This window comes from Nanorana parkeri, unplaced genomic scaffold (assembly GCF_000935625.1).
Source record: "Nanorana parkeri isolate BGI_ZX_2015 unplaced genomic scaffold, ASM93562v1 scaffold1084, whole genome shotgun sequence".
Lineage (NCBI taxonomy): Eukaryota > Metazoa > Chordata > Amphibia > Anura > Dicroglossidae > Nanorana > Nanorana parkeri.
In genome coordinates, this window is record NW_017307352.1 from 238,572 (window position 1) to 262,197 (window position 23,626).

General features: G+C 43.6%; 1 protein-coding gene across 3 annotated transcripts in view; it reads left to right on the forward strand.

Moving 5' to 3' along the window:
- Nucleotides 1-324: 324 nt before the first annotated feature.
- The window catches only part of LOC108796242 (calcium-binding protein 2-like), a 33,924-nt gene continuing 10,622 nt past the window's right edge, over nucleotides 325-23,626 (forward strand). For all 3 annotated transcript variants that reach the window (XM_018567703.1, XM_018567701.1, XM_018567702.1), the window contains exons 1-2: nucleotides 325-387; nucleotides 15,299-15,463. In XM_018567703.1, the coding sequence (XP_018423205.1) occupies nucleotides 346-387; nucleotides 15,299-15,463 (207 nt within the window). In that variant the 5' untranslated portion in view covers nucleotides 325-345. The remainder of the gene's footprint in view (nucleotides 388-15,298; nucleotides 15,464-23,626) is intronic.

Sequence of the window (23,626 nt, forward strand, 5' to 3'; positions counted from 1 at the left end):
CCGTTGCATGTGTTACCACTGTGTTGTTCAGCCAGTTCCCACTTTTTTCCATCTCTCTCTCTGTCTATCCAACTGTCCTCTCACAGAGCTCATGCTCTCATTGAAATCTTTAATCCCTAGCAGCAGGTTTAACCCCCCCATAACTCGGCAGAGAGCTAGAAATACACAGCCTAAAACATCCACATACATATATCATACTCAGAAGCATCTCTGCAAGGACGCATCAACAGGCATAGCAGTACTCCTTAGAGGCAACTCTTCCTACTATATAGATGCATTCATGGCTTGAAACTCAGTCACAACACCTAAAGCAGGCAATGCAACCAACCAGCTTACAAATGAGCGATGGGAAATTGCACTAAATCTCAGCAAAAGAAGACTAATAAGGTATGATAGGGATATGCATAGGGGGGTGGGTGTAAACCGGTGTTTGGATCTATTGCATTAATATCAATTTGAACACAACAGTGATATGCAATAACCCATAGCAAACATATAACTCCGAGGCTTTCAAAATGAAAAAAAGGATATTAGCAATTAAATATCCCATAGCCATGTTCCATAATATAAGTAGAATTTCAAGTTCCAACTCCGACAGGATCTTTGGAAGCAGATGCCAGTTTTCTGCAAGCTTAGAGCAGCTGGGTTATGAGAGCTGATTTCTGATTGGTTTCTAGTAGTAATTGTTCACTACTGCTTTGTGGTGCTCACAGAAACTACTTTCCTGAAGCCATTTATTTTTGTGAGAACATTCATCTCTATTTGCCATGGGTTACTAAATGTCACCATTCTTTGCACCAGCAGTCTCATGTATCAAAGGGTCTGAAAGAAGAATTTCTGTGTTGCCCCCAAATAGGCCTTTAATACAGAGTATTAAAGGCAACACAGACAGATTGTTTAGGTCTTATCATATATGAAATGGGACTTTTCCCAAATATCAGTGATGTTTAGTAACCCGCTGCAAATTAGAAATGAGTGGTCTGAATTTCACAGATCATGATCAAGTCCATATCCCTTGTGCTTGCCGACACTTGGATCTGCAGGGTGGTTCCAATGGTGAAGCAGCACAGGTTATTCAGGCCACATTGACAACAAAGTCTGTGTTTAGCTCAACTAAAGCTCTAAAATGTACTAGAGAATATTGTCATGTAATGTTCTGTACTGATGTAATTAAGCCATTTGTAGAGTTTGAGGAGTTGCCTGCAGTTGTAAAAGTGCACTAAGCAGAGGAATCACCAGGTAATACTCTGCCATCTGATCCATGTGAGGTCAATTTGAGACCCAGATCCAGATTGCATAGTAGTGGCCTTTCTTCCACAGTGCTACTCCTGTAATGTAAGAGGCACTTAAAGCCTTAAATCAGTTTTCTAAATTTAGAAAAACAAAAACATGAATTTTTAAAAGCTTAATCTCCTTAAGTGACCAAAACTAAGAAATCTCTCATTAGCTTTCCCCCATTTAGACCAACCCTAGGGATTAATAAATATGGGCATCATTTCTCAGCTTCTTGAAAACTTTGAGAAAGCTCAAAGAATGCTTGTCATACTTATGATGAAATAGTTACTAGAGTGCCAGCATCAGTTTGTGTCATGTTCCAGTACTTTGCTTTGCTAAGCCCACCCAGGTTTTACTTTGCTTTGCCAGGGCCAGAAAAGCCTAAAAATGCTTTAAAAGCTTTTTAAAGCTATATAAGCTTAACAGGCAATTTTCTTTAACACCTGTATGTATGAGCCTTCATATTTGGAGCAGATCTCATCCATCCCTCTGCTATTAACAGAGTAGAAGATCAAACCACCCCATGTGCCCTACTCATAGAGGCCGAAAATGTTTGACCAGCGTGTAGCTGGGAGAACACTGTTCACAGAGCATTACTCCCATTTGATAGAGACAGGGAGCATGTGAATTAGCTATGCTTCTTGGCTCCATCTAGTGGAAGTAATGCTGTACGAACGCTTTATACTAACCCCCATGGTGTTAGTTGAGGATCACAGCTGGATCCTGCAGTCTATTTAACGAAGAATGGCTAACTCACTGATTGTAATTCTTGAAGAGATGTACAGTACGCCATCTAAGGAAAGCCTAAACCTGGCCATGCACATGGCATATTTCAGGCAATTTAATGAAGATATTGCTTTTGTAAGATACAATGGACACGATTAACAAGTATAATGTTACAAATATTAACTTCTAACAATGAGTTGAAGTAGGGATAGCAGGTAAAATGTTTTGTTGAGAAGTTATTCTGATGTCAGCATGATGATAATTGTCTACATATGCTCTAAATAAAGAAAATGGTTTGCTAGGGATTACTTCACATTATTGCTTTGTTTGTAATAGGAGGGTGGGGTAAGGGACTGACATCATAAAATGAAATATGATTAAAGCAACCCATCTCAGCCACATTACTAGAAATTACAATTCTCAGCATCAACCTTATGCTGGGGTTTGCATTTATAAGTACGGGGAGATATCACATTGTTCTCACCCTGGTTTGCTGGAGCTGATTTTAAACCCCAAAGGAAAACAATGTTGATGGCTGCCCATAAAAAACATTTTGGTGCTCACTTTCGTTTTCAAATAACTAATGCCCAACCTACATAAGATGGGACTCCAGAGGGAAGAGTTATTACAAAGGCAACTAAAAGGTTTTCTACTTTAATTTTCTAACCAGTACTCCGATATGAAAAAAAGAAATGATTGACTGCCATGGGCAAAGCCCACTGGGGTTGATTCATTAAGACAAACAGGCTGTTCACTTTGCCCTAGGGAATTTTCTTCTTTGCAAAGAATACCCAATCATGTGCAAGTAAAATGAAAAAAAAAACAGTATAGTACACAGTATAGTACATGATTGGATGAAGGAAGTCAGCAGAGCTTCACCTCATTCACTAAGCTGAGTGAAAATTCCCTTGCAAAGTGAGCAGCCCATTTGCCTTAAAGTAGTATTAAATTCTCAACCTTTATTTTAATAATGAATTCAGATCAATCAAATATATTAGGGATGTACTGATATATCAGCTGCCGAAACATATAGTCCGAAAATTGCACTTTTGGCATAATGCCGAAGGTGCCATTTTCTGGCCGTTACAGCGGTGCATCCTTTCGTTCTCTGCCTACGCTGGGCGCTGCTCTGTGTCCCAGCGGGGAGGAGAGAAACTGTCACAGGCGGCTGAGCGATGCGGGAGGAGAACGATGTGAGCGGCCGACGTCCCTCCTCCCACACCGCTCAGCCTCCTGTCACAGATCAACAGAGCAGTGTGGGCGGAGACAGCTAGCGCTGTCACAGGAGGCTAAGCTCTCCTCCCTGCTCCGCTCGCTCAGCTTCCTGTGACAGCGTGTCAGGAAGGAGATGAGTACAAACACTCAGCGATCAGTGATTGCTGAGTGTTTGTAAATAATGGAGGACATGGCATGTTGACTATATCTTCAATTATGAATGGGAAGTGAGCTACATCACCTCCTGTTCATTCATGATTGTGGTTATAGTAATCATACTCTGTCCTCATGTTATGAATGAACAGAATGAAAAAGTTAAAATAAAAATATTTTCGGTTTCGGACTGACATTTTTTTACATTTCAGTTTTGAAATTTTCATTTCGGTGCACCTCAAAAATATATATTGCCTAGAAAAGTATTTTTTCAAATTTCTGCCCAAGCACTTACAGTCATCATGTTTCCAAACAGCTGGCTCCAACTCTCAGCTCTGTCTCCCTGAACTTCCCGTTCAGTACAACATCACAAGGGACAGAGCAATCTCCAACAGCTGTATGGCTACTAGCTTGGAGAAGGTAGAAGGAGGAAAGAGGATCAGGGAGCATGGGAATAGGTTGACTTGCTGTGCCTGTGTATTTGTAAAGACACACACAGCTTACTAGCACACACAAGCGTGGCTAGATAGGACCCTGCATTTGAAAAGAACCACCCAAAAACAGAATATCAGGACCAGTACACAGGGACCAGCTGATTCTGCAGGAAGCTAAAACTTTAAACATCAAGGAGCAGAATTCATTGTAAGTGATTTTAATCTGCATTTGAAATAGTTAAAAAACATTTTGACTTTAATATCACTTTAAGTAAATCAACCCCATTTTCTTTGTTGTCCCCGTCTTCAAAACTCTGCCCTTTGTATAAATGCATTGAGCTTCTAAGAGCTCAGTGGGTTTATTTAATAAAGCAAATAGGGGAGGAAAGTCTCTCAAAGATAAAGTGGCAAGTTTAGAAATAGGATTACCTGAACCTGCTAGATGACCAGATGTTAGGAGGATCACAATAGTATAGCCCAGAAAAAAATACAAAAAACCAGAAGAGCTGGTGACAGTAAAATGAAAATGGAGAAATGTTATACGGATAGTAAAATGCCTGTGGATACTTACGCTGATTTATGAAAGCTCGAGGCTATCCTGGACCATGAAAATATTCCTGGGGCAACATAGGTTAAAAACGGCTCCCATTTTTTAACTTTTGAAGCTGAAAACTACAAATCTGAAATAAAAAATTGGAAATGCAACTGAAGTCTGACATTTTAAAAGTACTAGTGGTATCTTCATTGATGATAAACTGCCATCTGGAGTTTACATGGATAATACAGCTCCAAGTGCCTGTATACAGCTTTAGTTTTCTTGCGAAGCTCTGATACCTGGCACAAGCTATTATACACATTTTAAGCAGAGTTTAAGGGCTGGAATAGATCAACACAACTACAAACAGTTTCTACTGAACCGGTGCAGCAGTGAAAACCAATAGTGGTAGGTAGGGATGAGCCGAACATAATTGGGTTCAGTTTGCGGGAAGTTTGCAAAATTGCACCAAAGTTCTCAACATTAATCTGAACCCCTGAAATCAATATTTTTAAGCCTAATAGGCAAGAGGTTGTCAGACAGAGGGCATGGGGAGCTGGACACTACCCTGGGGGACATGTTTTTTATGAATTTGTTTCAGTTCAGCGGGGAGAAGCTTTTAAAATAATGCTTACAGTGAAATGCTCATTTCCTTCAAATAGCATGCTTGGGGGATGGCCTAAACCTGCCTGTTTAGTGGTGCATTTGTACGATGTATACAAAGTACTACAGCAAAACTAGTAGTTAGAGCCCATTAACACCAGGGCAGTTGCGGATCAGCGCAGCAAAAATAGTGCAGGGAGCAGTTCGGGCGGGGGGCGGTTGGGATCGTGCTGAGCCACATCCATGCGGCCAAACCGGTGTGAACGGGGCCTTAAAAAGAAAAACATTTTTAAGAAGTCTGGGGACATTTTTATTAACCCTTGCAGTGGGGCTATCCCCCGCACTGCAAAGGTTAACTGCTATTATCTTTCTAGGTGCTAACAAAAAAGTTATATTCACCCGAACTGCTGAGCCGACTCCCTGCTTCTCCGGTCACTGAAGCGTGTTTCCTCCTCCGCTGCGCAGATGGAATGTTCCTCAGCGTCCTCACATCTATACACTTGTATAAAACATGATGACACCAGGATTCTTAAACCGCTGCAGAGGAGGGGGGAGAGAGGTTCTAGGGAGCAGTCTTAGAACCAGAGCAATCTTAGAACTATCTTAAAGCTATGAGAATAGGCTACTAAATTTAAACATGTTCTCATTGGAAGTAAGGAGATTAAGGGGGGACATGATTTTCATGTATAAAATGTTTACCGGGGAAAGCAACATCAGCAGCAAACTTTTTACAATTAACTCCATGACAAGGACGAGAGGCCACCACCTAAAATTGGTGGAGAAAAAATGTCAGCACAGGGTTTCTTCTCAGTTAGATCAGTCAGGGTCTGGAACTCGCTGCCAAATGATGTGATTTTGGCTGAGAGTGTGGAATCACTCAAGAGGCGATTGGACGATTTCCCCAGGGACCGTAATATACAGGGGTACAAGTACTCTTAAGATTGAGACCACACAGGGACCTATACATACTACACACCAATAGGACCATACACACATACACAAATAGGTTGGACTTGATGGACATATGTCTTTATTCAACCTCAAATACTATGTAACTATGTACCAATGGGGTCCCCTCAAAAATTCATACCTACTATGGATTGTAAAGGGCTACCCCCGCACTGCAAGGGTTAAGTGCTCGATTTGCTCTGCTGTAGCCTAAACTAAACCTGCATGCAGGCAACTGTCTACTATAAATGCCAAGATTGCATTTGACCAGTATTGATGGTACAACATGTTGGATTTTAAACTGAAATGTTGTTTTTTTTCTACTTGATATTTTGAGACTTTTTGTCCTTTATCCAGCAGCCAATTAGCTTCCAAATATTGTTTCTGGAGTGCAAGGTTACAAATTAAACAAAGATTCTTATTAGTTACAAAGGTTAACAATAATTTGTCTTGTTAGCACACTTTTAATACCTCTATTATGAGAAATCTTGTATTCTGATAACTGTATGCAGTGGTGTATTCTGGTTTAGGGCTGCCCTAGGCAAGACAAAACTCGCCCCCCCCAGCAAATTTCATACTATAAAATACAATTTAACTGTATACGGTATGGTACTACAGACACCAATATAAACACAATAAGGCCCCTTTCATATCTGTAGGTTTAGGTGCAATTAGGGATTCCTGCATCAGAAACTTGCGTTTTACTGCAGCAGAAATCCCTAATCTGGCGTTTACACGCGGTAGCTATAGTAAACGCCAGATTAGGGATTCCTGATGCAGTAAAATGCAAGTTTCTGATGAAGGAATCCCTAATCGCACCTAAACCTACAGATATGAAAGGAGCCTTATTGTGAGTGTATATTAATGTCTGTAGTACCAAACCGAATATAGTTATATTTCATTTTCAAGTATGAAATTTGGCAAGCAGCCCCCAAGAGAGAAAAAAATTTGTCGAATGGCCCCTGAGACGGAAGAGGCGGGGGGCCAAGATGGAGCTCCAGTCGGGCGGTGAAGATGACAAGGAGGCCGTGTTGGGGCGCCAAGGATGAGGAGGCCGTGTTCCAAAGAGGTCAGACCGTGCAAGGTAAGAGTACTGTGCTGGCATAGCCCAGTGTAGATTCTGCACAGCCCACTAAACAGTCTCAGGTGGGCTGTGCAATACCCTTTGGTGGGCTCTGCAGGATCCGCAGGCGGCTCTGCAGTCTGCAAAGCCCACCACAGATCCTGCACAACCCCCCTGAGATGCTGCAGACTGCAGGGTCTCAGGGGGTCTCTGCAGGATCTGTGGAGGGCTTTGCCAGGTCTCAGGGGGGATTTGCAGGATTCATAGGGGGCTCTGCAGCCTGCAAAGCCCACCACAGATCCTGCAGAGCCCCCCTGCGATCCTGCAGGGTCTCTGCAGGATCTGCGGGGGGCTTTGCTGGGTCCCAAGGGGGATTTGCAGGATCTGTGGTGAGCTCTGCGAGGTCTATGGTGGGCAGAGCCCACCACAGATCCTGCACAGCCCCCTGAGACTGCAGGGTCTCAGGGTAGCTGTGCAGGATCTGTGAAGGGCTCAGCCGGGTCTCAGGTGGGCTTTGCAGGATCTGTGGCCGGCTCTGCGGGGTCTATGGTTGGCTCTGCAGGGTTTCAGGTGGGCTTAGCAGCCTGAGACCCTGCAGAGCCCACCAGAGATCCTTCACAGCCCACCTGAGACCCTGCAGAGCCCACCACAGACCCTGCAGAGCCCACCTGAGACCACAGCCGGGTGGGGTAAATTTAGTGTGTGTGTGTTGGGGGGGGCGTCTGAGTTTTGTTTTGCCTAGGGCAGCCCCAAACCTAAATACACCACTGGAGGTGTGTGCTGTATATATGTACTAGATATACATCACACACATACAGTACACTATAGCAATAGATTTACAGCCAGCCCACCGCTGCGGGTTTTTTTTCTTACTTACCACGCCGAGTGTCGCGTCACTGCTGGGCGGCGCTCCGAGCGGGGTCATCTGGCAGTCCCCAGCCACCTAAATTAGGACCCTACCTGGAGCGCCGCCTACCGGAGCAGCAGTGACGCGACGCTCGGCGAGGTAAGTAAGAAAAAAAAAACCATAGCGCAAGCTTCGACGCTATGTATCGGGGCATTTTGACAAGTACAAGTACAGTCTGTGTCCCCCCACACACATTTAAAATAATTCCCCCCTTCCCCCGCACCTAAAATATAATCTAGAGCCCCCTCTCTGGCTTACCTTGTTGCAGGGAGGAGGCTATGAGGCGGCACGTCTGTCCCGGTCTGTCGGCGATTGATTGGTGAGGTCTGCTGCAGACCTTCCCAATCGATCCTGCACATTCCTTTCGGCCAGTGTTACATACTTACATAGTATTTGGGGTTGAATAAAGACATACGTCCATCAAGTCCAACCCATATAGATCCACGCATCATCTCATATTTTAGGGATACTGGTATCCCTGGATATTACGGTCCCTCAAGAAATTGTTCAAAAGTTTCTTGAACAATCTACACTCTTGGCTGAAATCACTGCCGATGGCAGTGAGTTCCAGACCTTGACCGCTCTTACTGTAAAGAACCCTCTTCGCCCATTGTGCCGGAATTTTTTCTCCACCAACTTTAGGTGGTGGCCTCTTGTCTTTGTAATGGATTTAATCTCAAACAGTTTGTTGCCAATGTTGCTGTCACCATTGAACATCTTGTACATGAAAATCATATCCCAAATTTCTAGTTTGCATTTTTTGTTACATTCCTTGTAGTTAGGGAACGCCAATGCCGTCCCCTCCATCTTATATTTTATAAATGCCATTCTCTTTGCCTTAACATGTAGTTTTACATGTTTTATTTAGCCATATAGGTTTAGTCTTTGATCTTTTGTTTTTGTTACCCAATGGTATACACGTTCACTGAAAGAGCGGTGGCCGAAAGGATCCGACTGCCGGCGCAGACTCAGCTACACTATCTGCATCCGACAGAGATGCAGGCAGTGTAGCTGCTCCCGCAAGTCAGGTATGCGGTCCGTGACCGCGTACCTGACTTCTGAGCTGGCTGCGGGTCACAAAGTACCGGCTCGCGGGCCGCAAGTGGACCTCGGACCGCTACATTGAGACCCCGGCATTTTTGCCGCTCCCGTGGAATCTGCGGCCCAAGTCAAACGCCTTGTTTGCCTCGCGGCAGATACGCCCCTGACTGTATGCAGTCAGTATGTAAAATGATAGTATTTCGTATATTCACCCCTACACGCTTCGGTTTCCGTGTATTTTTTTCATGTGTTTTTCAGTGAGCTTTTCATGCATATTCACGCGTTTTCATAATTACATAGTTACATAGTTAGGCCTTGTTCACACCAAGCGCGGAGCAGGTGCAGAGCAGAGCAGTTACAGACCGGAGCAAAACTGCGTCCAATGTATTCCAATGGTATTTTTAGCTCCAGTTCACATTGCAGCTTTCAGTTCCAGAGCAAGTGCAGCAGGCCCTATTTTACCTGCTCTGGAACGCATGAAAACGCATCAAAAACGCATCAAAAACACCTGGAACGCACTGAAAGCCCATTTTAAACTTTAAACATTTTTTTTTACCAAAAACGGCCCGGAACACATTAAAAACGCGGCAAACACGCGGCACAACCCACTGCACTGCGTGTGCAGAAACTCATGCAGATCTGCTCTGCATTTGGTGTGAACAAGGCCATAGGCAATAATTGCCAATGGGCATGGTTCCCACCTGGGCGTTTTACAGCACGTAGGAATGTGCTGTAAAACGCCCTACGCCCAAAGAAGTACAGGAGCTTCTTTGGGGCGTATTTGCCGTGCGTATCCTTTGGGATTTCTTTTACCGCAACGCGCGGCACGTTAACCCAAACATTAAAGAAATGTATAATTGATAATATATAAAAATAAATATGCATTTCCTTAATATTTGCATTCAAGCCTGGAAAGCATTGCAATTGTGATCACTCTGCAAAGCTACAATGCTCAGGCTTCTTCACATTCTCTCCATGCAGGCAGAGCTCCTTACTGAGGTACGGAGTTTGTTAGGATAGATGGGGAAGGACAGCTGGACTTCAAACTGCATTAAATCACCTCATACATCATCCAGTCATCCTCGCTCTAGGTAGGGCTGCCCATCTACCTAGAGCGATGATGGCTGGACACTGTATGAGGTGATTTAATGCAGTTTGAAGTCCAGCTGTCCTTCCCCATCTATCCTAACTGAAACTCCGTACCTCAGTACGGAGCTCTTCCTGGGAGAGAATGTGCTGAAGTCTGAGCTTTGCAGAGTGATCACAATTGCAATGCTTTTTAGACTTGAATGCAAATATTAAAGAAATGCATATTTTTGTATATTATTAATTATGCATTTCTTTAATTTTTGCAAAAGGTGAACTTATCCTTTAAAGTGTGGTCCAATTTGCTCCAACAGGGGGAAAAAATCCTTCCTGATCCCCTATGGTAATTGGATATTCCCTGAATTTAATCTCTGGTTAATCTATGGATTAACAATCTCTGGTGGTCTTCATTGTGTGTTTTCTTGAACTGTGTGATCAGCATCGCGGGAGGTATGTGAGAAGAGTCTTCCATTTTCCAGGGGCAGATCTCAGTAACCATGCATTTGCGGACCATGAAAGCTCATGCATCCTGCACTTTCAAATGCCTATATTGACTTTATGGGCCCTTTGATGCACATCGACAGATGAAAAAGTGTACCTGAGCTATGTTCCATGATGCGCTGCAACGCATATATGCAAACCAAACCCATAGAAACAAAGACATGCCAAGTAAAGTGTTTTGTGGAGTGTGCGTTATAGGTTAGAACAGAGCCTCAGTTACACTGTTGAACCCTTCTCATCCACAATCTATTTATTAACATTCTGCAGCATGATGTCGCATGCTGTGGATACATTAATAAATGTTTTTGACAGCCAGCAACTGACACTTACGGCTACTGACTCTTAATCCCCACTGTCACTGAACTTGGGTCCCACACTGAAAATCAGGAACCAATCACAGTAGTTCTGGATTATGTGATCTCTTTGTCAGCTGTGACATAGTGACCACATACTTACTGAAGGCTTCATTGACAAAATCAGTTTTTACTCCACAAACACTGCCACCTTTAGGGCTTGTTCACACCAAATGCAGACCAGATGTGCATGAGTTTCTTCCGATGACTGCAACGGGCTTCCGATGACTGCAAATGGGCAGTGTGCGCGTGCGCACACCGGCCCGTTCGTCAGTTGTCGAAAAAGCGGGCCACTAACTCGCCGAGAATCGGACGATTCCCGGCAGGTTTTCCAGCCTGCTTGTTCGACGGAAGAAGTGCGACCGTACAGTAGAAACGGTTGCACGCCTTCCATACACTGCACGATTCTCGTATGATCGCGGTGTATGGGCACCTTAACTCTCACCTCACTTAATACGACTTTACATTATAAAGGTCTGAAAGAGCCGCTTCTCTTTTCAATCTCAGGTGTGAAGATACCCGGTGTTTCCACAGTGAAAAATATTTCCTCTTTCTTTCTCCACTATAAGGACATAATTCTCCAGTGGTGGAATCGCTCCCCAGTGATATCAATGAAATTTCAGCAGATGGAGACAAAAGAGGTGCACTCCACAGTGCACTCCGTGAATTGTATAAAGTTTAATATAGAACATTTACTTACAAGCATAGATGGTAAAAAAGAGGTAACACTCTCCTATTACATGTAAGGTGACAAGTTCTCTTTACAGAACCTTTCCACCTCCAATACAGGAGTTCTAGCACAGTTCTGTGCTGGAACTCCTGTGACAGCTGGGAGGGGAAGGCTGCGAGTGCAGCTCTCACTGTTTACATGAAGCAGAGCACGGCCGGTGAGGATAGATACTCGGCAGAGGGGGGAGGACAGAGCCAGTGAGGAGAGAGGTAGGCATGGTGGGGGCAGTGGGGGGAGGACGGACCTGCAGTGTTATTGCAAGTGGTCTTGGCAACATCGCAGAGATCACTTGTAAACAAACAAGCGCCATCCCTGCTCTACATTTAGCCATGTTTTCCCACAGCAGGGCTAAATGTAGAAAACAACTTACCGCCCCCGAAACTGCATGTCCCGGGCGTCGGGAGGTTCCACACCGCTGTCGCCCTGAGGCCGGGCCTCGGTGGCCTTGTGGCAAATCCGGCCCTGAATGTACCTCAATGCACCAGGTGATGCACACAACAACATAAATTGGGGTGTGCTGTAATACTAAATAACAAAAAGCAAGAAACAGAGAGCCACAACCTAGTGCAAAAAGGTGGGTTTGGATGGGATGAAAAGAGAACATATACAGGGTTATTCACAAAAGGGTGAAGGGATTGGAGAAGGCAGGAGAAGTGAACAATCTAGGACAAGATAGTTGAACTGGAAAGTGAGCTGAATTGGAGAATTTTTCCAAATCAGCTATTTTGGCCTAGATTGTTAATTTCCCCTGCCTTCTCCAAACTCTTCACCCTTTTGTGAATAACCCTGATAGTGTTTGCACTCACATGTAAAGGATTTAATGAGGGCTCAGTGATATTAATCCATGTGTGGATCTCTGAGATGAGGCTGATGAAAATCCAGTAGTTGGAGGGACTGTGCTGGTCCACGAAGTGGGGGTAGGGATCAGGTGACCAGGGAAGGGACGACAAAACAGCAAATGGTGCGGTATCGTTAATTGATGCAGAAAGGAGAAGTATGTACTCACCGTAAGGAGTAAGTATGTACAGGTGTTGTGCGGTTTCCGAGGACAGGGTCTTTCGGCGAGCTGGTTCCTGTACTCAACCCGGCTTCTCTGCCTTTTGGCTAAGATCAAGTGTAGCCTTCAGGTTGGTGGACCATAGTATTCCTAGCCCGTCAGGAGCCTTGCGCCCCGGGGGGTCTGGAAATTGTGGCCCCTTCTTTATTGAAGGGCCAAGTACCCATGTGCACGTTTTTGTGTGTTGTGATTTCACAATTCACTTTTTTTGTTCACAGGGGATTCGTTTGCGAAGCACGCTCCGCGGGCTTGGAAAAAGATGAGGCTGATGGTTGGCTTGTCCAAAATGATCCTGGGCAGTGGAGATAATCCTGAAAAGTTCAGTTCGCGAAGAAAGGTTTACCGTTGGCCAATGAGATTCTGGATGCTAAAGTTCTGCCCAGACGTGTCCCCAGCTGATAGAAGGCTGTACAGGATGAGAAGAGGCAGCCAGGGTGCTGGTGCTGAATGATGCGACTGAGGTAAAGTTCTGTTCGTGCTGTGGGGCCGCTTCTGCAGGATATATAGCGGTGCCCTGGTACAATGTACACTGCCGCCGGAGTAGGGAGGAGAGCCGTTGCTGGCGTGGAGGAGAGAGCGGGGGACAATGAGGATATGGAGGTGAAGGAGACGGGGCAGATTAAAAGAGCACCGCGGGATCAGTGTCAGCCCAAAGCCTGTGTATTATACATGTTTCGAGCCAGATAGCAGGAATCCGCTTCCCCCACTGCCCCGTCTCCTGTACCTCAAAATCCTTATCGTCCCCTGCTCTCTGCGCCACGCCAGCAACGGCTCACACCGTTAAGGCCGTGACACACTGCACGCGAAGCAGCGCGGAGCGGGGGCGCGTTGCCTTTGCGAGCAGTGTGTCATGTCATTTACTGCTCGGCACCTCAGCTTGCGAGAGCTCGCGGAGCTGAGCGTGCCGAGATGAACAATTTCAACTTCAGCCAATCGGTTCGCACGTATAAACCAGCGCGTCGCGATGCAACAGCTGGCAGGTTGTTACGGACGAGCCGATTGGCTGAAGGTGCTGTCAATCATCTGACTGCACTCAGCTCACACACTACACACAAAGCTCCGTGCCTGATAGCTTTGCTTCGCTCTGCACGGCTTCGCGTGCAGTGTGTCACGGCCTTTATCCAGCTGCCGCCCCCGCTCCAGTGGCAGTATACATTGTACCAGGGCACCGCTATACATCCTCCAGTAGCGGCCCCACAGCACGAACAGAACTTTACCTCAGCCACATCATTCAGCACCCTAGGTGCCCCTTCTATCAGCTGGGACACGTCTGGGCAGAACTTCTGCATCCAGGATCGTCCACTACAGACCCTCCACATCATCAGCCAGGGCTCCAAGCTCATTGAACAACAGTAAACCATTCTTCGTGAGCTGAACTTTTCAGGACTATGTCCACTGCCCCTGGTCATTTTGGACAGGCCAACCATCATCCTCAACACATGCCTGGTCCTTTTGAGTAGAGCAACCAACTCACCGAAAGACCCTGTCCTCGGAAACCGCACAACACCTGTCTTGAGGGTGAGTACATACTTCTTTATTCATCAATTAACGATACCACACCATTTGCTGTTTTGCCGTCCCTTCTCTGGTCACCTGATCCCTAACCCCACTTCATGGACCAGCACAGTCCCTCCAACTACTGGATTTTCATCAGCCTCATCTCAAAGACACCACGCCGCCATTCATAGATTAATATTATTGAGCCCTCATTAAATCATTTATATGTAAGTGCAAACACTATATATGTTCTCTTTTCGTCCCATCCAAACCCGCCTTATTGCGCTAGGTTGTGGCGCTCCGTTTCTTCCTTTTTGTTTTCTAGCATACATACAAGACACCCCGGTCTGCTACTGTCAGGAGCTGCACACCAGCCTCCACATACAGCCCCACCCGAAGTGCACTTTTCATATTGGACTTGCCTTTGGAACTTTCTAGTGTGCTGTAATACAGCTGTGTACTCTTGGAAATGCATTGAAGAGGGATTTTAAATGAATTGCACCACAACGCACTGACATGTTAATGGTTTTACTATACATTACCACAACATGGTAGTGTAACCAGACAAATCTTGTTTTTAGTTTTGGATAGAGTGGAGAGGGAATAGAGATGTTTCGGGAGATTCACCCACTCTATTTGTCCTGGAGACTGTTACACCGAAAGTGAAAGAAAATTCCAAATTTTATGCTGTCATCAGAATAGGAATAGATGGGAAATCTTCCAATGGGGACACTAGTTTTGGTGACCCTGCTGTCCATCAATTACTTTTCTCACATTGGAAAAAATGACTCCCAATTCTTATTATGGCTATCAGACAGCAAGTAAAGGGATTCTTCACCAATGGAAGTATCGCACAGATAGTAAACAAAAGCTGACATGGGTTATGACTCTCCCTTACTCTATCCAAAACAAAAAGGTTTGGCTTCAGTTCTACTTTAAGGCACCAAGCAATCATTCCAAGGAAATTGTTATCAAAGTTGTGTCTGTGCTGCTCATATGAATTTCACCTGTCTTTCTTCCAGGGGTAGGGGGGTGGTAAGAAAATGAAAGGGAGAGTCACAGTTTTTTCATGACACACTGTGTTAACATGGCTTGTAGTTTGCAGTTCATAGGAGAAATATTGCTACTTTGGTACAAACGCATATAGTGAGTGTGATCTTTTTTCTCCTATCAGGATGGGAATCACTCCCACTTACAGCTTGCTCCCCTTTCACCCTCTGACCTGGGTGCTGAGATTGTGGACAGCTGGCCACGGCCGCTGCAGAGCTTCGCCGCACTGCAGAGTCTTGCCGGGACGGCCTGCATCTTCCTTCGACACAGCATCGCTATCACACAGATCGTATGTATATATAATTGTTTCCGGGGGGGGGGGGAAGACCCAGTCAAGAAAACATCCCCAGCATTCAAATAGGTTCACAAATTAAAAAAATTCTGTACTGGAAAATATGTCTATGGTGGAATTCCAGCCAGAGCACCTGTCTTGGTGATATCAGTCACGTGATTTGTACGTGTATTTTGCTCACCATTTTCCCTACATCTCATTCCCAGAATAAGTGGCATTGGGACCATCTGACCATTTCTCCCTTTTTCCTAACTCCATTCACACAACATGTTTAGGACCATATTGGCCATTGGACACACCACTGGTCAGTGAGAAGTCAATGGCCACCTTAACTGAACTAATTCTGGTAATGTAAGCTTTTAATTATACCTTGTATGGGAGAATTATCCCATTGCTGACTCCTATCTTTAAGAATGTTAGTTGCCTGGCTGTCATGCTGATGCAATGGGTTCACTGCTTTAGCAGTCGCTAACTTGGAACAAGTACAGAGATAGGGAATTCTTACAACTCATTTATAGCATGCATTTCTGGGAGTGAGTCAAAAAGTAGTGAAGCCAGACACAGGTCATTTCCTTTTTTTACCTGCCAAATGCCCACCAGCTGCTAGGTAAAAAAGTATGTATGGAGTCGAATGGCTTAGTACATACTTCAACGGGAATTGCCTATTCTAAATGTAGCTTGCAATGTTCAAGCTACCATAGGCATTCACTTCAAAGGTTCCCCATTATTATTATTATTATACAGGATTTATATAGCGCCAACAGTTTGCGCAGCGCTTTACAATATAAGGAAGACATTACAATCACAATACAATTCAAGAGAAGATGGTAAGTGGGGCCCTGCCCAAGAGGGCTTACAATCTAAAAGGTTGGTGGGTTCACCCACTGTGGTTGCATTAGCAGCATGGGCCAAATGCTGGCTGAAATAAAACTGGCCCTTTACTCTGTCATCACTAATAAATCAGTATGACTGGCAAAGAAGCCTTATTTTATTGCATTATGTCCACAGGTGGCGACTTTACCCACTGAACACAATTAACTTTATGAATCTCAATTGTTGACTTATAATAGCACTTATGCCAGCACTGATGCTAAAACACATTATGGGAATGTGCCCTAAATAACCAAGTTAAATTGCGGGGGGCACATAAGTTCTGAGCTTTCTATTGGATGTATGCCTGCTTCTGACTTTAGAGGCAGCTGTCTCTTGACAAATGCCAAAGACCCAATTTGCTAGTCTGAGCCTAGATGAGATATGCGTATGTAGTGCATGCAAAGAGAATGCATTTTAGCAAAATATGAATGCGAAAGGCAACTACATAATGCATTGGGCAGTGTTTTCTAAGATTAAGTAAGTCATATACCACCCTCAGCAAATTTGCAGTATCTTTATACCACTTTTTTACTCGCTAACTAAACCTTTAAAGAAGAACTCCAGTATTCACACTATACCCCCTGGCTGATCTTGCTTCGGCTGATCCTGCAGCTAGCTTTGGTTGTGGGAGCCCTTCGGTTCAGTTCAGTATTCACTATAGCCCGTACAGCTGCCGAAGGCGGCCAAGCAGCTCAGTCGAGCCGCAGGCATATGCTTTGGCTCGACTGAGCCAAAGTGGCAGCTGAAGTGGGGCAAACGATCGGCCGAAGGCTGGCCATACACCTTGCAAATGGCAGCTGGGCGGAGCCAGCCGTGATCTCATGGCTGGCTCCGGCCAGTTGTAATGACAGATCAGCGTCCCCAAATTACCTGGGGACACTAAACTGTCATTATACAATGACAACTGGTTGTTATTCAGTTGTTATTCATTGGCCGGCACCTGCTAGAAGGCTCTAGCAGGTGCCGGCCAATAAGAAACAGTTGGGCGGAGCTAGCTGTCACTGTACGGCTGAAATCAGCTATACTGAGCAGAAGTGAATAGCCGAACGCTGTTCGGCTCACTTCACTTTGGCTGGGTTATTCACTCAGCTGCCTTCGGCAGATTCTTCGAAGATCTAGACTATTTTGGTGGTAGATCTACTAAACTGGAATATTTAAAAAATGATTGCTTAAATAACACACTCTTTGCTGTCACATCATAACCATGATGTAATTTCTTTAAAAAAATACTAATTTTAGGGCAAAACACTTGCTTTTTATGGGTTCCCGATGATGTAAAGGTCACCATAGACATTAGTGGGCAGTTGGGTGTGCTGGCGTAATCTAACTGCTCTCAGGCATCTATGGCTTCTGTCAGGATCCTAAACATGAACATTTACATTGTGTTGAATCATGTTTTATCCTCATGGAATGCAGTTTTGCATTGTTTTATCAGATTCCTTGGTCTGTTGTTTTCTCTATACATTTACCTTACCCCTTATATGTATTGCAGTTGTGCTCTCAATGTATTAATATTAATTGAAAAGGTTATTGCAGTATGATTGTAACTTAACCTCCTTGAATAAATGTTTTTCTTGATGCTCTGGAATTTCACAAATCGGCCATGCTGATTTCCATGCAATAGTAATAATAGTAATATTAGGTCTCCCAAAAACATATTATCATCTAACCCTAACCTAATTGAATACACAAAACAAAGGTATATAAGGCTTTCTAAAATGAGAAGAAATACCACAATAAAGTTGAGCCAGTTTAAAGGAAATTACAAACTTTTATTAACATAGAAAACATTAAAAGACCCATGAACACCCATAACAACAGATCACACTTGTTACAAGGGGATTATCAAAGTCTTGATGAGTAAGACTAATTGGTTGCATCTACTTATACAAAACCCATATGGTGTCAACCACTGGATGTTGAAAGATGATTCCACCAATGTTCAATTGTTCCACCTTCAGCGCGTTTCACATCACCGTTTCATCAGGAAGGGAAAGTGAAGTAATCTATGGTTCACAAATGCAAAATCATTATTGCAACATATTCATACATGGGAACTACAGTATCGTATTTCTACCCATATTCACTTACTTGTAAGCACTGTATTACAATACAAGTACATAGGAAAATAATCCTCTATTAACACCCTGTAGGAAATGCTGCCAGCCCAGCAAGGAACCCTCAGACACAGAGAAAAGGTGAAAAACAGGAGAAGTACACCTCCAATCTCTAAAAGCAATACACTCATGCCAGTATAAAATTGTCTTCATATAATATATAACAACAGATTAAATTGAGCTGAAGCTCACCTTAACAGGGCAGAAAACTGGCTAATTTCCCCATATAGCTTCATTGTGTGACACTATAAATAAGATAATATTGATATCACTATTAGTGATGAGCCGAACACCCCCGTGTTTGGTTCGTATTCGAACATTCGAACGGCCGAAAAGTTCGAATACGAACTCAATGCAAGTGAATAGGGGTTGAACGTTCGGAAATGAATGTCCCCTTTAAGAGGGCTTATACAGGCAGTCCCCGGGTTACGGACGTCCGACTTACGGACAATCCGTACTTACGAACCGGGTCCACAGTTCTCCTAAATGTACCGGCAGCTGCCGGTACATTTAGGAGAACTGTGGCTGCAGCAGCCTGTGTCCCTTCAAATCCCCGCTGCTCTCTGTGCCTGTGTTGGCGGAGACAGCGGGGACACAGACCGCTGCATGTCTTCGCTGCCCCCCGTACCTCTGCTGCTGTCCCGGCCTCCGGTCCCCTGGTCTGTCGGCTTCTTCTCCGATCCGGCCACTGCTTCTCTGCCCCGCCCCCCTGCCTTCTCTTCATTGCAGGCTGGGAGGATATTGTAAAATGCAATAGCCAATAGCAAGCTGGTTATTGCACCCGCCCACTGCCTCAGTATGGGAAGATCAATCCTCAGATTATGAACCCAGATAGCAAGGATAACTTGCCACAAACTTGTGTCGGGGTTAAATTGTAATTTTGTTAACTTGCTGCACATATTCCTGGCAAGTTGCAGACTTGCTGTAATTGTGCAACAAAATTGTGAAGCTTGGCAAGTCTACAAGAGTTTAGCAAGTCATTTTCTAACTTGCAGCACAATTTCTTGCTATCTGGGAATATGCATCTGACCAATCCCTGAGCAGGCTCACTCAGAGGTATGGCTGGAAGAAGGTGATACATGTTTTGGAACACCTTCCAGAACTGGCTCTTTCTCTGCTGAGGCCATTCCCTGGGAGGAGGTCTGTGTGCTACAGGATGCCTGGTCTTGGCCTCAGCTTGTGGCAGATGCTGGGGGCCCAGAGGCCTAAGATGTTACTGAAAGAAACCTGATGGAAGATGAGCCGGAGGAAGAATGTGCTTACTGAGGAGTGTCGCAGAGGAGCTGGTGAGAGCTGCTGTCTGGACCCTGTAAGAGATCCCTCGGCCTCTATTCAGATATTATATAGAAGAGAAGCCAGTTGGTGCACTATAAGTCTTGTGACTGTTCTCCTTCATAGTCCTGGACTGTTCCTGGCTGTTCTCTGGTGCTACTACCTATCACTGGTCGCTCTTATAGGACCTATGCTACCTCTGACAGCTTTTGCTAAGAGTGAAGACATTGTCCTCTACTTTTGTTACTCGAGTATGCTGCAACCCTAGACCCTCCTTGTTACTACTAACCAATAAATACTAAAAAGACCCTACGACTTGAGCCTGTTCTATCCTAAAGTGGCGGTATTGCTGGAGCTGAGAAAAAGGGCTAGTGGCTGGCAAAACAGGTAGGAGAGCCTAATTCAGGAGAGCTCTAGGGACTGTCTAAGAACAAGCCGGCTTGAATGTTCAGGTGAGTATAACAAACGAGCAGTTAATCATTGCAGTGCAGGGGTAGCCCCACTGCAAGAGTTAATAACGTTTTTCCCCAGAGTTCTTTTTTAATTATTTACCAAGGACTCATACTTACACAGTAGTAGCATTACTCTCTCCCATCCAAGCATGCTGTTCTTACACATGTGCTCCACCTTGTGGGCCTTATAAAGAATTCAGCTCAAACATGCCTCTAATATAATGGCATAGCCAATGTAAATTCGGCTGATTGCACTGGGACAGTACCTGAGCAGAAATGTATCTCTTGATTTTCAAGGTTTGGTATTTTGAAGTCCCTCATCTAATTTGGATTCCAACCCTATCACTTCTAAATTCTGCTAATCATCTGTTTGCAGGCTGAACTATCTTTAGTCTGTTTTATTACCCTAATGTCTCCTGCAGCAACTGCTACTTATTTACAGACAATAGGCTGTAAATAGGCTTTTTATTATGCGTTATTATCTTCAATTATCATTGGTGGAAATTGTTGAAAATAAGGGTAATTAGAGCAAATAGCAATCTTTATGGCTTAGTGAGTTGAGTCTTTAGTCTACTGTACCCCACCTATGTTATCTATTTGAGCATCAATGTTCTCTCTGGATCTGAACCACTGTACAGATAAATGCTTGATAGAAACAGACAAATTAAAAATTGCAAATCCATTTGTATGCTCTGCAAACACCATTGAAAACTGTAAGTAGCAGAAAATAGTAGTTATTTTAGAATACATATGGAACTGATAACTTATAAATAACCCAGAAAATCGTTAAATTATCACAATTTTTTAAGGGAGTGGTTATTTTCAAGAAAAGCACCACATTTACACCAATATACAAAGCACCACATTCACACAAATATACAAGCCTAGAGGATCATTCTTCCAGACACAGCAAATAAAATAAACCATTTCAGTTAGCTATGGGCAATAGTTCTCTTATTACCTAGGACATTCTTTCCAGTTTGATATCTGATAACTTTAAACCAACTACTTTATTATAGTTACAATATAGTGCTATAGGTAAGGTATTAATTTTATTATGTGATTTGCCCCATTTATCAAGAGACTACAATTATGTTTATGGTCTTTTGAAGAAAAAAAAAAGTTTCTCTCTATATTTAGCTCAAAAGCTGTTAACGTTGCAGTAACATGCAACTGCAAAGAACAATAAGACTCAAACGTTACTGTAAATGGAACCCCAACACACCTTAAAAACACATGTGCAGTATCCTTTGCAGTGTGCTGCCCTATGAGAAAATGCAGCCTGCCCCATTTTCATATGCATTGTGGTGTATTTCAGCCTATTACTTTTGAATGGGCTGTTTGCGGCAACTTGTGTTGGCATTCATTGATGCGTGTTGCACAAAGCAGTACACAGTTTGCGGTGTGAATCTGCCCCATAGAAATATTTCCACGCACAGTTATAGTTTTCCAGTACAAAAAATCTTCATATCTACTGGTCAATATTATTAACTTGTGGAACAAGTTTCCTTAAGATTATTAAAATGATTAAAATAATTACAGTTATTAAGTCCCCTCCTTTCATAGGTAAAGGGTGGGAACACCATATTTTTGAATTTGAAAGATATGTGCCCCCCTACTAAACCATTTACCCAATATGTTACTCTATTCCAGAGTCTTTTTGCACCTCTACAGTTAAAAAGCATATGGTTCAGGTTTGGACAAATGGACCCTAACATCCTTACCCTTCCACAGCATATTTTGCACTAGATATAAAGGCTTTAATCATCAGTTTCAGGTATTTTTCCAAGTTCACTGTCTTTTTTGTAGCCTTCCTCAATATGTACGCCCACAATAATTAAAGTAGGATAACTATTCCTCTTTGTTGTATAACTCTACTATTTTCTGGTATTAAGCCATAGATATTAGTTCCCACGGGCTCATCAGGGGATGGGGCCAAAGCTTGAAATCTACTTAAAGCCTATTCAATTTAATGCTCAAGTTGAATCCTCCAGACAACCTGAAATACAAGCAAATGTATTCAATGTTAACCTTGGAGCAAATTTCATTCAAGAAGGGAGGATATTCTTTAAAACCTAACTTAAGCTAAAATGCTTTTATTAATTTTTTTTATTGTTTTGGATACAATGGGAAGATATCTGGTTTTTATTTCTGCCTGTGACCCCCACATGGCGAGATGTCAGAAGTTCTAACTCTTCCAAAGTAAAAAAAAAGCTTTTGTCTGGAATGCAAGATTTGGGGTGTATATACACATTAAAGAGTATCTAACCCCCCTCATCCCCTGCCCCCAAAAATTAATATTTTGCAACTTACCCAGTCCTTAGTTGTGGTGGCTGCATTAGTTTTCTTTTTTGAAGCTCTCTTGCCTTTTTTTACCTGGAGATTCTGACAGTAACACACTTCCAGTCCAAGGATGATACCACTCACTCACCTTTCTGTATTAGAACAGAAACAAGATAGGAGTATTCTCCTTAACATAGAGAGGTGTGGTTCTGTAGTCCACAAGGCTAGCTAAGAACAATGTAATTATAGGAGAAGTGCAGGAAGAGTAAAACACTCTCCCTGCTGCTTAGAGCTAGCTGTAACACCAAGAGCTGAGGATCATGTAATTGCTGAGCGGTCTTTTCTTGGTTCCCCCTCCACTTTCTGTTTCTCCAGCACTCACTACAATGACAGTGCGCCGTGCACAGAGAGGCAGAGCCAGCTGTCAGTTAGGCAGCTGGGGTGGATCCCAAAAATATTGTCTGGATACTTCTTGGCTGCAGTGCAGCTCTGCTAGCTGATAGCCGGCATTAACCCGCAATTTGCTGACTTTGTGTTACAGGAGTACATTCGTAAATGTGCCCCTTCAACCCAAAAGAAAAGTAAAGCCAAAAACAAGGTTTGGGTTTACTTCACTTTTAATAACAGTTAGCTCAGACAGAGAGCACGAGAAGTTATCAGCTTACAAGATTTTTGGCAGGATCAACAGGTATTTTTTGAAGGAGATAAGACAACACTTTCAATAGTATATCTTACAGACCAAAAGTGACCAAATAAGATATGTTCATTGTTAGGGTTTACATACTGTACACTTTAAACCAAGAGGATGTGTGATAATTAGCTTTCCCAGGATCCCACTGGAATACTCTGTGACGTCACCGGTGTCTAGACGAGGACACCGGAAAACCAGATGTAAGGTAGGTTACTTTTTTCTCTTAATTTTTTTTGCCATAATTTCCAAGCATTTTAACATGGGGGGATTTGCTTAGTATCACTATCATGCATTTTGATGCAAGGTCCACGTTATTCTCTTTAAATAATATGGTGTTGAGGTAGATTAGGTTACAGAAAGTAAAGTTAGCAAATGATCAATGGCCTGTGCAAAAAAGCTGTTGATGAGAGAATCTGTATCAAAATAACAATTGTTTCTTTGGTATTTTGTAACATTCTTATGAAAAATATAT